The 13,120-nt window shown below is 40.2% G+C and overlaps 1 protein-coding gene across 1 annotated transcript in view; it reads right to left on the minus strand.

Moving 5' to 3' along the window:
* The window catches only part of LOC117517263 (cilia- and flagella-associated protein 47-like), a 151,258-nt gene that overhangs the window by 120,826 nt on the left and 17,312 nt on the right, over nucleotides 1-13,120 (minus strand). The window contains exons 22-32 of the mRNA XM_034178250.1: nucleotides 12,921-13,009; nucleotides 11,323-11,506; nucleotides 11,059-11,144; nucleotides 10,538-10,712; nucleotides 8,633-8,799; nucleotides 4,778-4,874; nucleotides 4,275-4,325; nucleotides 1,912-2,141; nucleotides 1,561-1,699; nucleotides 471-699; nucleotides 88-220 (exon numbers count right to left, since the gene is read on the minus strand). Of these exons, the coding sequence (XP_034034141.1) occupies nucleotides 88-220; nucleotides 471-699; nucleotides 1,561-1,699; nucleotides 1,912-2,141; nucleotides 4,275-4,325; nucleotides 4,778-4,874; nucleotides 8,633-8,799; nucleotides 10,538-10,712; nucleotides 11,059-11,144; nucleotides 11,323-11,506; nucleotides 12,921-13,009 (1,580 nt within the window). The remainder of the gene's footprint in view (nucleotides 1-87; nucleotides 221-470; nucleotides 700-1,560; nucleotides 1,700-1,911; nucleotides 2,142-4,274; nucleotides 4,326-4,777; nucleotides 4,875-8,632; nucleotides 8,800-10,537; nucleotides 10,713-11,058; nucleotides 11,145-11,322; nucleotides 11,507-12,920; nucleotides 13,010-13,120) is intronic.

Below are 13,120 nucleotides of genomic sequence, written 5' to 3' on the forward strand. Positions count from 1 at the left end.
AATGAAAGCCAAAACTGCAACACCACTGAGATAAAGGTTTTTTTGGTTCATCATTCCATTTCTACCTCTCATTCATCTTCTGCAGACGTTCTTCCTGAGTTGGTCGATAAAGTCTGCGTAAATTTGCCGATGTAGGCGTCTCTGCTCTGCCTCCTCCTCTGTGAAAGCATAGTCGGGTCTGTCTACGTAGTGATAGCGATGTACACCAGTGAAAATTGTCCTGAGAAGCAAAAAAGAAAAAGTCTGCTTTCTAACATGCCTCAGCAGAGTTAAAATGGCTTATAAATAATGTTGAGCTTACAAATGTACCTTTAAAGAAGTTAGAATTTAAATAACTGGTTCAGTCATAAGAAGCCAACATGTTTGGATTTGGAACTGGAAACCATTTTTCCTCCCATATTAACAAATGCTTACTTTATAATACTGACACAGCTTTGATTTTTGTGTTTTTCTGCTGCTGCTGCTGCTACCTGTACTGTGTGTGAGGAGAGGGAGGCCTGATGCTCGAGATTCGGTCATTAGGAAAAGCCAGAAACTCATCTCCCTCCTTGGTGTGGCTCTGCTGTATGCGATGCATATGAATTTTTGTTTTCTCTGCACAGAGGATGGCGGCGTATGCCTTGTCACGACACTGCGTCAGCTCGGTGGTCCCAACGTGAGGCTGACACCCAGCTGGACTGGTCACTGTTGGAGTGATGCCTGAAATATAGCCAGTTAGAAGAATGTCAGGTACAGGTATCAAAATCATGTAATTAACCAAATTAATTACAATAAAACATCCAAGTGAACAACGTGCAATTTTCCAATATGCCAATGCACAGTACAGTTACCTTTATAATCTGATGATTACTCATTGCGGCACGTTGGTAACTGCTGTTAATCTACATTGTAATTTATTGAAACAGCCAAGTCTGATTTACTTCTTACTTATAAAAGAAAACCCTACCAAACAAACAGTATGGAGTTATTTACACATTTTTCATGTTAATTTCAAATCATTATATCAGTCCAGTAAATACACCACCCTGCCACTAAGAGATATTTATGCACATACAAATAAATGGAACCAAGGTGTGGTTACTTACACAGCAAGTCAAGTCAAGTCAAGTCTGACAGTATGCGCTGGTGCTTCCCTTTGCCACACCGCCACACCACGGAATCAATGTGGGTCCTGGGAGGCAAACCACCCAGGCAGACAACCAGTCCATTCCCACATCTCTAAAATAACCATCTATCTGCCACATCCAGTTGAAACGTGGATGTCCCCTTGGCCTTCTCCAGCCACAGCGGTCCTCAACACTGAGGTGCGTGCATGCCGGATCATGCATAGAGAAATGTGCCACATGACCAAAATGTCGCAGCTGACCCTCCCTCACAATACAAGTGACACTCATCGTAGTCTCTCTCAGTAACCATTCATTTAATACAAAGTCATTCCAGCGGGACCTGAGGATTCTTCGAAGACACTTAGTACCAAAGACATCCAGTTGTCAGCTTAGATCATTGGTTACTTACACAGCACTATACACTTAAATCAGGTCCTACTGTGTTAATGTTCACCTGGATTTAACTTGGGGACAGGGTCTTTGGTTTCACTGTGGCAGACAGCAGATAGCTGTAGGTTGATGGGTGTAGAAGGTGCGAAGCTGGAGTGCAGCTGCTTCTTCAGACGTATTGTCGCCCCTCTGGCAAACATGACCTAAGACATCCAACTTTTGACACACCTGGAAACTTCCTTGCTGTTGTGCATTGAAAGATAAAACTACATCCTGGTTAAACACAGAAACAGACATGTACACAGAGGAAATAGTTTTGTTGTTGTTATTATTATCCAGTATAATGGTCAACAGAATTGTATTGTAATGTTCATTTTCATATGTATTGAGTACATCAATCAGTCACCATAGTTACCTGGCATTGGCCTGGGGCAATGCTGCCAGTAGAGGGCTCTGTGGAAAAATGTGCCAACTTGCGGAAGTGAAAGTTGACAGGAAGTTGAGGGCAGAGGTTCTGCAAAACACACAGCATGTCCACACGCTCGCCGATAACACAACTGTGGAAATCAAAGCTGTGTGATGGACTGGGCACCAGGGACACAGGAAGCCCAGAACCCATCACTGCCAGTTCCACACTGCTGTTACCTGAGGAGAAACAAAGAAGGATGTGTAATCAGATCTTATCTTTAACCACTATATTGATGTAACTAAATTAGGTACATTTACTTTGGACATAAATATAGTTCTCCAGTAACAGGAGTGAGGTTGCCTCAAGATTTCCAACACTACATAGTGTAATTTTCAAAAGATATATGTGATTATTCTTGCTGGTGTCATCGAGCAATCGTGATGGTCATGTCAAGGTGAAGCCATATCCCGCTCTATGAAAGGGGCTGACACTGTCGCATGCCAGTCAGAATAAGCACATCTCACTTCATGCAAATAGATTAATCTGATAAAACACCTCAATCAGGTTAAAGGAGACCTGCATTGAAAAAAATGCAGTCAGATTTTTTGAAAAAAATGACTTACATTTACACGAGATCCTTCTGAATGTAGTAAAGTAAATCTGCAAGCCCAGATCTGTCATTCAACGGAGAAATCTTCATTTGAAAATGACAAATTTACAGCTAACATTTAGCCCTCCGCAAATTGTCCTCTCATCATGGACGCTGCCGAGACATCACGGACAAGACCCTCTCCCAGCATGCATTGCGCCAATTGTAATTTGTGGATTTACGTCGGTTTGCATCTGCACCTTTTTCTTGTCTTATACGGAAGGATCTACTTTTTTTAAAACTTCATATTGTCTTGCGGCACATTTGGTGAGTACACATTTTTTATTTGTACTTGAAAATTTTTGGGGGACTTTTTCATACGCTGTTTGATTGAGTGGTGTCCTGGTTCCCACCTCTGCACGTTTCCAAACCATCTCAATCTTGCTCTCTGACTTTGTCTCCAAACCATCCTACCCGTGCTGTCTCTCTGATATGTTCATTCCTAACCCTGTCCATTTTCATCACTCCCAAAGAAAATCATAACATATTCAACTCTGCCACCTCCATCTCTGTCTACAGTCTTTTTGTTAGTGCCATCGTCTCTAAGCCTTTCAACATAGCTGGTCTCACTACTGTCTTATAAACTTTCCCCTTCACTCTTGCAGATTTTCAGTCACAAATCACTCCTGCCACCTTTCTCCACCCGCTCCATCCTGCCTGCATCGTTTCTTCGCTGCTGTACCACACTTCCATTACTTTGGAGAGAGTGTACCTTTCAATGCTGAAAGGTATATCCAGGTTTTGGAGCAACACATGCTGCCATCCAAGCAATGTCTTTTTCAGGGACATCCCTGCTTATTTCAGCAAGACAATACCAAGCCACATTCTGCACGTTACAACAGTGTGGCTTCGTAGTAAAAGAGTGCGGGTACTAGACTGGCCTGCCTGCAGTCCAGCCTGTCGCCCATTGAAAATGTGTGGTGCATTATGAAGCGCAAAATACGGACAACGGAGACCCCGGACTGTTGAACAACTGAAGTTGTACATCAAGTACATCAAGCAAGAATGGGAAGGAATTCCACCTACAAAGCTTCAAAAATTAGTGTCCTCAGTTCCCAAATGCGTATTGAGTGTTGTTAGAAGGAAGGTGATGTAACACAGTGGTAAACATACTACTGTCCCAGCTTTTTTTGAAACGTGTTGCAGGCATTCATTTCAAAATGAGCAAATATTTGCACAAAACAATAAAGTTTATCAGTTTGAACATTAATTATCTTGTCTTTGTGGTGTATTCAATTGAATATAGGTTGAAGAAGATTGCGAATCATTCTATCTGTTGTTATTTACATTTTACACTTTACACAACATCCCAATTTCATTGGAATTGGGGTTGTAGTACAATTTTGTTATCTACACAGTACAATCACCCGTGTAAAACTAACACTGAGAGTGTTAAACTGACACTGCCAGTGTACATATGGTCCTACTTGGTCAAGAGTGGGACCATATGTTCACTGCCAGTGTTAATTTAACACTGGTGATTTACTGTGTACCCATTGCGTGAAAACTGAGGTATTCTCAGATCCCTCTGGTGGGTTGAAATGGAGGTTTAAAAAAATGCTACCATGACACTGAGAGCTTTGCTTAGGGTCTCTGAAAATGGAGGCAGCAATATTTTTGTTAAAGCCCCTGATTGGAAGCTGACAGTCTCCACTACAAGCACATCTGCTTGTTTCATTCATCTCCACTTGGTGGGTGAAATAAAGGCGAAGTTCCAGACCTGACTGCCTCTTGTAAACAAACACAGGGACACATTCTTCCAGAGAGTATTCTGACAAAAGACAACAGCTTTAAGTCATTTTTGTAGATTGAGGAGCAATCCTCATCTTTTTTGACCTGCTTCCCTCTGGCAGAAGGTATTGTGCCATTAAAAGCACAACATCCCACCATAGCAGGAATGTTTTCCCACAGGCTGTGAAATTTTAAACAATTGCACTATAGTAAAGCACTTTGGATCTGCACGGGCACTAAGTTTTTGATATTTTAAACTACTATTTATTGACTTTGAATACCTTCTTTTGAGATTTTTGTGGCTTGGGGGTTTAATCATGCTGTACAGTTGAATGAATGGCGTGTGTTTGTGTGTTTGATGTGCACCTGAGATCTGCTTGCAATTTTTTAATTCCAATGTGGTTTTTCTACTGCAAATTGCATTAAACTGAAACTGAAACTCCACGGCATTTAATTCCTTTAATAGGAAGTGACCTCAATAAATCACTGTACCTGTGCCGGGATGGTGTGCCTTGCAGAAAGATTGACAGATACAAGCTCTGCCTTTGACCCATCCTTTAGATCCACTTCTGCTGATACTGTGGTTCCACTGCAAAAGGTAGAGACAGAAAAAGTCATAAAGTTAAAAGGTGTCCTCTATGTGTCGGCACAGTTGAGACTACCTGAACTACACCCAACATATTGGTATTGTTGTCCAATAAATCCAAAACAGCACTGTCACCTTGCATTGTGTGTTATCTCATACAATGACAATGCAAACCTGCCTGAGTGTTTTCTGTGCGTTAAAACTGTCTCTTGCTTGCATATACGATTGCTTGTCTGGCACAACATAAACGTGCGCAATCAGAGATTTCTGACATCCGCCAATCAGGATCAGGATCCCCTCCAAAATGCATTGGAGTCTTTCATGCCCTAATATCTATCTGTGGTGCAAATTTGGTGAGAATCCGTGAAGTAGTTTTGGAGTAATCCTTCAAAACCTATATAAAGGGAAATCTTGATCCAGAATCCGAATCACCTCCAAAATTCAGTGAGTCTTCCATGCCCTAATATCTATCTGTGGTGCAAATTTGATGAGAATCTATGAAGTCGTTTTGAAGTACTCCTTCCATGCCTATATAAAAGGAAATCTTGATCCAGAATCTGGATCCGGATCACTTCCAAAATTTAATGGAGCCTTTATGCCCTAATATTTATCTGTGGTGCAAATTTGGTGAGACTCCGTGAAGAGTTTTGACGTAATCGGTCAAAACCTGTGTAAAGTGAAATTTAATGGGTTCTTCCATGGCCTAATATCCTCCTCTGTGGTGAAAATTTGATCAAAATCCATGCAGTAGTTTTGACGTAATACTGCGAGCAGTAATTTTTCAAAGCCTATGTAAGTGAAACTTGATCCAGAATCTGGATCCGGATCCAGATCACATCTAAAAATTTAATGGGTTCTTCCATGGCCTAATATCTCTCTGTGGTGAAAATGTTTATCAAAATCTGTGCAGTAGTTTTGACGTAATCCTGCTAACAGTCAGACAGACAAATAAATGAACAAATAAATAAACTAGAAGCACTCAAAGAGTGCAAACCTCCGCCAAGGCCATGGGGTCACTGACGCATAATATCTACACACCGTGAATCATTGAACCTAAAAAAGTCTAACAATGATGTTTGCTCAGTAGTAAAAAAAAAAGTTTAATCTGCTGTGACTGGATAGCATGTATCCTTAGCGCTTGGCATCACAGTTTTATTGCAACTGCACCTTTCCAGAAGCTACTGTCATCTGAGCAGTGATATTCATATTGCACGTGCTTATAGACAAAAACAAATAAGACACAAAATTAATTTATTATTCAACTAAACTGCAAATATATGAATTTTTTAACATTTATGAAACACTTCTCTAAACAAGGCCATAGGGTCACTGCAGGGCTGGACTGGGGAAATTTTTCAGGCCGGGCATTTTTAACCAAGACCAGGCCACCACCAGGTATCGAAGGGGAAAAAAAATTAAGCCTGCTGTGACAGCGTGTTTTTTTTTTTTGGTCCCTTAACTGATCAATGTGCACCAGGAGACACATACATTTTAACACTTTTAGAAGCATTATGAAAAGGTTCTCCCGAAATACAGTTATCATAGGCTTATCAAAAGTACGATCTATTGACAGTAGGTCACATTACTTTTTAGACATAATAAGCTGTCATTTCATTCAGCCTTGTTACTTAAATTTAGAAATAGAAATTATATAAAAGCATTTGTTATAGAAATACTGTAGGCTATACTATAAATAATATATCATTACAAGTGTGATACAATTCATCATATAAAGCAAGAATGACTGGATGACTGGACCCAATGACTGGATACAAAGGTTGAACTTTTGAAACTGCAATACACAAAAAGGCCACAAGATGGAGACAGTTGTCTATCTCACTACAACCTACAAGTAACATCAAAGATTTCTTTTATTACCAATTTGTGTTGCTAATCAACTTAGAGAATGACTCTCCAATTTAAAGTAAAATGTTAGGTATGTGAAATTATGCCAGGACTTAGGAAAATACATTTTAGACAGGGACACCGTTATACCACGCCACCGCACCACAGACTGTGCAAACAGCATACTTCGTATGACCAACGCACGACCATCACACAATAGAATAAAGAATAAAGAAACAACCTGGCGGCGACAGCATGGTAGCTAGCCATGCACACCATTTGCACAGGTTACATTGCTAGGCTAGGTTACGTGACTGGCAGAGTTAGCACGAAACGGAAATATATCCAACCTTATTCATATCTGAGTGACCCAGTTAGACAGCACTTTACCTTCGGACCAGAAGATCAGAATGTCTCTCTCACACACAGATGTCTGATTTATGAACAAGTTAGGTTGCTGTTCATCAATTAATAGCTTGAAGTTAACCTTCACTTACCGTCATGGCCGTAGTGGTCCCCGCCTCACTTTATAGTAACCCTTTCTTGACTTCAATGAAAATATATACTTGTTTTATAAAAAGTAAAATAAATACCTCTTTCTTGACCTCATATTTAACTGCTGACAGCACTGTAACAGTAAAACTTGTAATTTCTAACCTACATTGTTAATAAATCTAACTATTAAACTCTTTCTAACATTTTTCTAACATTTAAATTTTCTCTAAACATTTTACTTGTCGAAATTATTATTAGTTTAAGTAGTATTAGTAGTTGTAGTAAAAAAGGCTTCAAAAACTGGACCTTTAATCTAGGGGTGTTGTGGAGGGGGGGGACATCCTTGCCCCACGCCCCCATTCCATCTGGATTCGCCCCTGCTTTGGCGTTTGAGCACAAAGAATGGATAACATTTATTTATGCAGAAAACATGACCAGATTTACAGGTCAGAAAGTTTTATTGTGTTTTTCACATCATGCGCTCCCCAGAAAGAGAGTTAGGTGCATTGAGTGGAAAATAGTGTTAGCTGTTGACAAGTCACGGAGGATCAGCTGTTTTAACGTGCAGATACGGAGCGGCTCAGCTCAGAATTCTAAATAAAGGAGGAAAAAAACATAAACATGTCTTTGTAAAGCTCAGTACAGGTGTGCTGTTATCACCGCGCTTTAAGAGGTGAGGACGAGTCGTAGCTGCTACAAAAAAAAAAAAAATGCGGATGAAAAGCTCACAACTCGCTTTACTTCGTAAAAAACAAAAACAAAAACGCAGGCCAGTAGGTGTCCATCAGGTCACCGGTGTGCAATACTATCAGTTCAGCGGTGGGTCACTGACCCTAAAGAGATTCCCTCCTTGGCACAGTGATCTATTTCTTTCTGTCTCTTTCTCTAAAATTGTATATAATAATCATTAGATTATTAATATATATACAAAAATAAATTTAAGAAATATTACAATTTGAAAACAAATGCACCGGAACGTGATGACAGCTGCAACTGCTTAATGCTAACTTTTAACATTGAAAATGCCATAGACATGCTAACGCATTAGCATCGTGATCCGGATCACCACTAAAATTTAATCACTTGTTCCTCTTGTCATTTCCAACCACTCACAAAATTTCATCAAAATCCGTTCAAACCTTTTTGAGCTATCCTGCTGACAGACAGACAAACAAACAAACAAACGCGACCGAAAACATAACCTCCTTGGCGGAGGTAATAAACGCCAATGATTTTATTACGTTCTTGGCGGATGTAATAATCAGAAGCAAGACACTCATAAAATGTAACTTTGATGAAGTGATCTGTAAATGGGCTTCAAAGCTACAGATGCAGACACATAAATATACATGCAAACAAACCCAGGATATCCCACAGCGAGTAAGGTCACTGTGGCTGTTGTTTCAGTCACCAGAGGTTACTGGTGTGAGGATGAGATCAGGAGGGTGGAAGGTGATACTTGGGCGCAGAACGGTGACAGAAACTGACAGCTCTCGATATGGCTCATGTCCTTCCTCTGCTCCTATTTGCTGCTGTTCTTTGTTGCCCAGGTAAAGTGGGAGTGACAGTTTGGTCACTCTGGCAGACACTAAGAAAAAAAAAAAAGCAAATCCCATTGAAAGCAGAGCTTGCACTTAATAATGCTGACAGCTGCTGTATGCTAGACCCCCGTTATGCTTTCACTGAAATGTTAAACATCTTAAAGGGGAACTCTGGGATTTTTCAACCTGGGCATGGGCTGTTTTAGATCTGATTAGTTTCAACATTTCATTTGGGACAAAAACAATGACAATCAGTCTACTATTCAGCCAGAATGCTAAATACTAAAACCATCATGGGCTAAACAGCCAAACACTGTAATGTACAGAAAGCTAAAAACATCAGTAATGTTGGAAAGGCAGTAAGTTCATTGAGTGAGAGAATCTAGTTATAGCAAGGTGTAGTGAGACCTCTAGTGGCGAGTACTGGTAAGTGCGGTCTTTAGCTCAGTCTTACACAACACTGTAATTAGTTCGACATGTGGCCGGGGCATGGGCAGCCACATTGACAGCTCAAATTATGTGCGTAGCTGACAAATGTAAGTTTAATATCATGAGACCTGCATGAATAATTGATATGTGTTTGTCACTGTATGAGCAGTGTGTAGTTTGGGTTTCATAATATTTGTTCTTAGTTCTGTTGTATTGAGACCATTTAGCAGTAGGAGCTACATGCTAATGCTAGTACCAGTGCAGTGCTAGCCGTATAGTCTTTGGATAAGTGTTAACAGTAGTTTATTATAATTCAGTTCTCCTATGTGAATGTTGTAGCTGTAGATATAAGCCATTGTAACAGCACTTAATAGAGTGCACTTCTAATTGTATTTTATTTCCCTTTTTATAGACAACATTTACACTGACAGTGCAAAGTTAGTGAGCTGCTGTATGACGATGATTAAAGGAGCCTAGAGTTATTCCGGCATCCTGTTTGTGTTCCTTACCGACACCCCGGGGCGGATATCAATACCAGAGCTAGAGCCCAAGTCCTTGCTACTGAACAAGTAAATTGCTTCTTGTTATCATTGATAATGGGAAAAAGGTCAATACAAGTATCTAGTGTAATGGAAAGGGTCCCTACAGAGGTACACATGTACAAACTTACCGCAGCAAATGTAAAGAAACCTTTTAAAATGACTTATAAATACATCCTTATCTCCGCTGAGTCCATACAAGTCCAGTGTCAATGAGGACTCGTTCTTGTGCTTACAGCATGAACAAGCTCCCTGCTGACACTCCACTTTGATGGCCTACACATCAGCACATGCTCCCAGGTCTAACCTGACCTGACCTGGTGGATTGCTAAAGATTAGAAAGAATCAATAACTCAACAGTGTATGATGTGTGAGAACTCAACATTATAACATTACTTTAAATTTTCATTCATTCATTCATTCATTTTCTACACCCACTAACTCCAAACAAGGGTCATGGTGGGACTGGAGCCTATCACAGCAGTCACAGGGGAGAGGCAGGGTACAGCCTGAACAGGACGTCAGTCTATCGCAGTACCTTAACTTTTTGTTCCATGAAATGTAATCAACCACAAGTTGAAATTGACACCATCCTGATTTTATCCTTGCATTTATATGTGCATGTGTGTGTGTGTATTTGTGTGTGTGTTACATCTGGCTTGAAGACAAATCACTTGAATAATGTTTGATGGCTGTGACAGTTTGGGACAAAGTGATCAAATTATACAAAAGGTGATGGTGTGACTATGTTAGACAGGAAACCAAAGAAAGATGAAGTATTATACTGTACCTCTGTGCTTCTCCAGTCACCTCTCACCTGTACTACAAGCCTGAGTCCTGATGCTGACAGCCAAACAAACACACTGACCAGGTGCCAGAACCCCAGATGATGGGAACACAGTGAGTAAATTTCCTTCAGTGTCACGTCCTTGTGGATCACAATCAAACCACCAACCCACACTCTCTTCACACACCGATTTCAGCTCAACCATCTGGAATTCAGAGGGGAGAAAAATACAGTGGAGCACAAGACAAACTGAACAAAAAATAATAATTACTTGCATTCAGAAAACAGCTTTGCTGAAGATTGGAAAGGAAACAATTTGGTGGGCAATTGCAAAAATACAGTAGAAATGTCTGCAAAACAAGTAACAGTTTGTGAAACTGTGAATTTAATGCACCTTAAATAAAAAAGGAGGAAAGCTGTAGAAAGAAGCAGGTAAGAAAGGTGATGGAAAGTTTTGGAAAAAGGAAGAAAATAAGGAAAGAAAATAGGAGAACTTGGGGGAGACAAAAGAAAAAATAAAACTCTAAAAGATATACTGTACTCTCTGATACCTCAGAGTAAACATCAGACAGTGATACCAAAGGTTCCACATGGAACTGGAGGCTAGATGGGGACATCTCAAGTGGGGCAAACAGCACTAAAATAAATAAATAAATAAAATTTAAAACACCTTTCACAAAAACTTAGACAAAGTATCAAATGTATCAACATTTTTAATAACAAATTGACAAAAATTTCAAGTCTAAGAGAAGATAGCTGTGACTGGAGACACACACACACAACACCACATCAACTTTACATGCCAGTGGCCGCACCTGTAGCATGTATGTGTCGTAGACCAGTGACCAGATTAACAGACTTGGGAAATGGTCTGATGATGAGGTTCCTGCTTTTAGATGGCAGTGAGCAAGAGGCGGAGGTGAGACTCGGGGATGGAGAAGGTATGCCACATCTCACACCGCTGACTGACAGTGGTAGCTCAAACTCATAACTGGCCACCTGCAAAATCACATTTCCTTGAGTAAAAACCAGACATGCGAAGAGATGAGATGAGCACAGGCATTTTGCAAGGTTTGGACAGACTGAAGTTGAACAACATAATTTTTTTTTTATTCTAACCCGCTGGTAAATTGCATTCAGGAGCCTCACAAAACAAAAGAGCACTTAGTGTTGACATTGCTAATAAAATGAAATGCTGTTGAATTACTGAATATTTTGGACTGAAATTCTAACTTCTTTGATATTCTCAGTGTTCTCTGTAATCCTTTCTCAGTGTCTTCAAACAACACATATTGTGAATGTGTTTTATGTATTTATTTTACCAAGAGATTATATAGCTTCAAGTATTTAGTATGTGGGAAAACTTGTATAGTTCTAATACATATATGTTTTTTCTTGGTATTGTAATGATTTGTAGCTTAAGATGAAATACTATCTTATGCACAGATACTCTGAGTGCTGTGAAAAGTGGCAACAGATTCTGTGACTTCTTTCCAATGAATTCGTATGGAATGTGTTCTGGCTTCTACACTGTATCATGCTTGGAGACACAGATGAGGTGTATCACTTGCATCACGAGCAAGTGTCAGGTATGACATTTAGGCCACATGGCGAACCATCCCCAGGCACCATCCCTACAGTGAAGCATGGTGGTGACAGCATCATGTTGTGGGTTTGTTTTTCAGCAGTAGGAACTGGGAGGCTAGTCAGGATTGAGGGAAAGATGAATGCAGCAATGTACAGAGACATCCTGGATGAAAACCTGCTCCAGAGCGCTCTTGACCTCAGACTGGGGTGTCAGTTCATCTTTCAGCAGGACAATGACCCTAAGCACACAGCCAAGATATCAAAGAAGTGACTTCAGGACATGCGAATGTCCTTGAGTGGCCCAGCCAGAGCCCAGACCTGAATCTGATTGAACATCTCTGGAGAGATTTGAAAATGGGTGTGCACTGACATTCAACCTCATGGAGCTTGAGAGGTGCTGCAAAGAGGAATGAGCAAAGCTGCCCAAAGGTGTGCCAAGCTTGTGGCATTATATTCAAGAAGACTTGAGGCTGTAATTGCTGGCAATGGTGCTAAATAATGCTGTAATTTTTCATGTGTAAAAAGTGAAGTGCTGTGAATAGTTTCTGGATGCACTGTATATAATGTATCTATTAAACACAAAAGTCCAATTATGTCCCACTGAAGACATCAGACCAGAATTCTATTTCATTCATGCACATGGTGTGCTACAACTGTGGAAAGTTTCACTGAAATCCACCTGTGGATTTTGGAAGAGTTGCTCTTACAACATAGAGACTGACAGACAGGATGTTTCTTATATACCCCATATCTACTTGTCTATATTCAACATGCATAATAGGTATCTTTTATAATCAATTTCAACAAATTTTGGTCAAACTCTCACCTGGGATGGGGAAAACACAAGTGAGCAGTCCACAGTGTGGTGACCCTGGACCTCCACAAGAGCCACTCCCTGTATCTGCTGCTCTGTTTCTTAAAATATACAGTCAACAACAAAAGCATAAACCCATTCAGTAAGCGGTGATATTGGTTACTTTAGTCGTAAAGTCTTAAAATTAAATAAAGTGTTTTTCCAGTTCTGGC

This window comes from Thalassophryne amazonica, chromosome 1, assembly GCF_902500255.1.
Source record: "Thalassophryne amazonica chromosome 1, fThaAma1.1, whole genome shotgun sequence".
NCBI lineage: Eukaryota > Metazoa > Chordata > Actinopteri > Batrachoidiformes > Batrachoididae > Thalassophryne > Thalassophryne amazonica.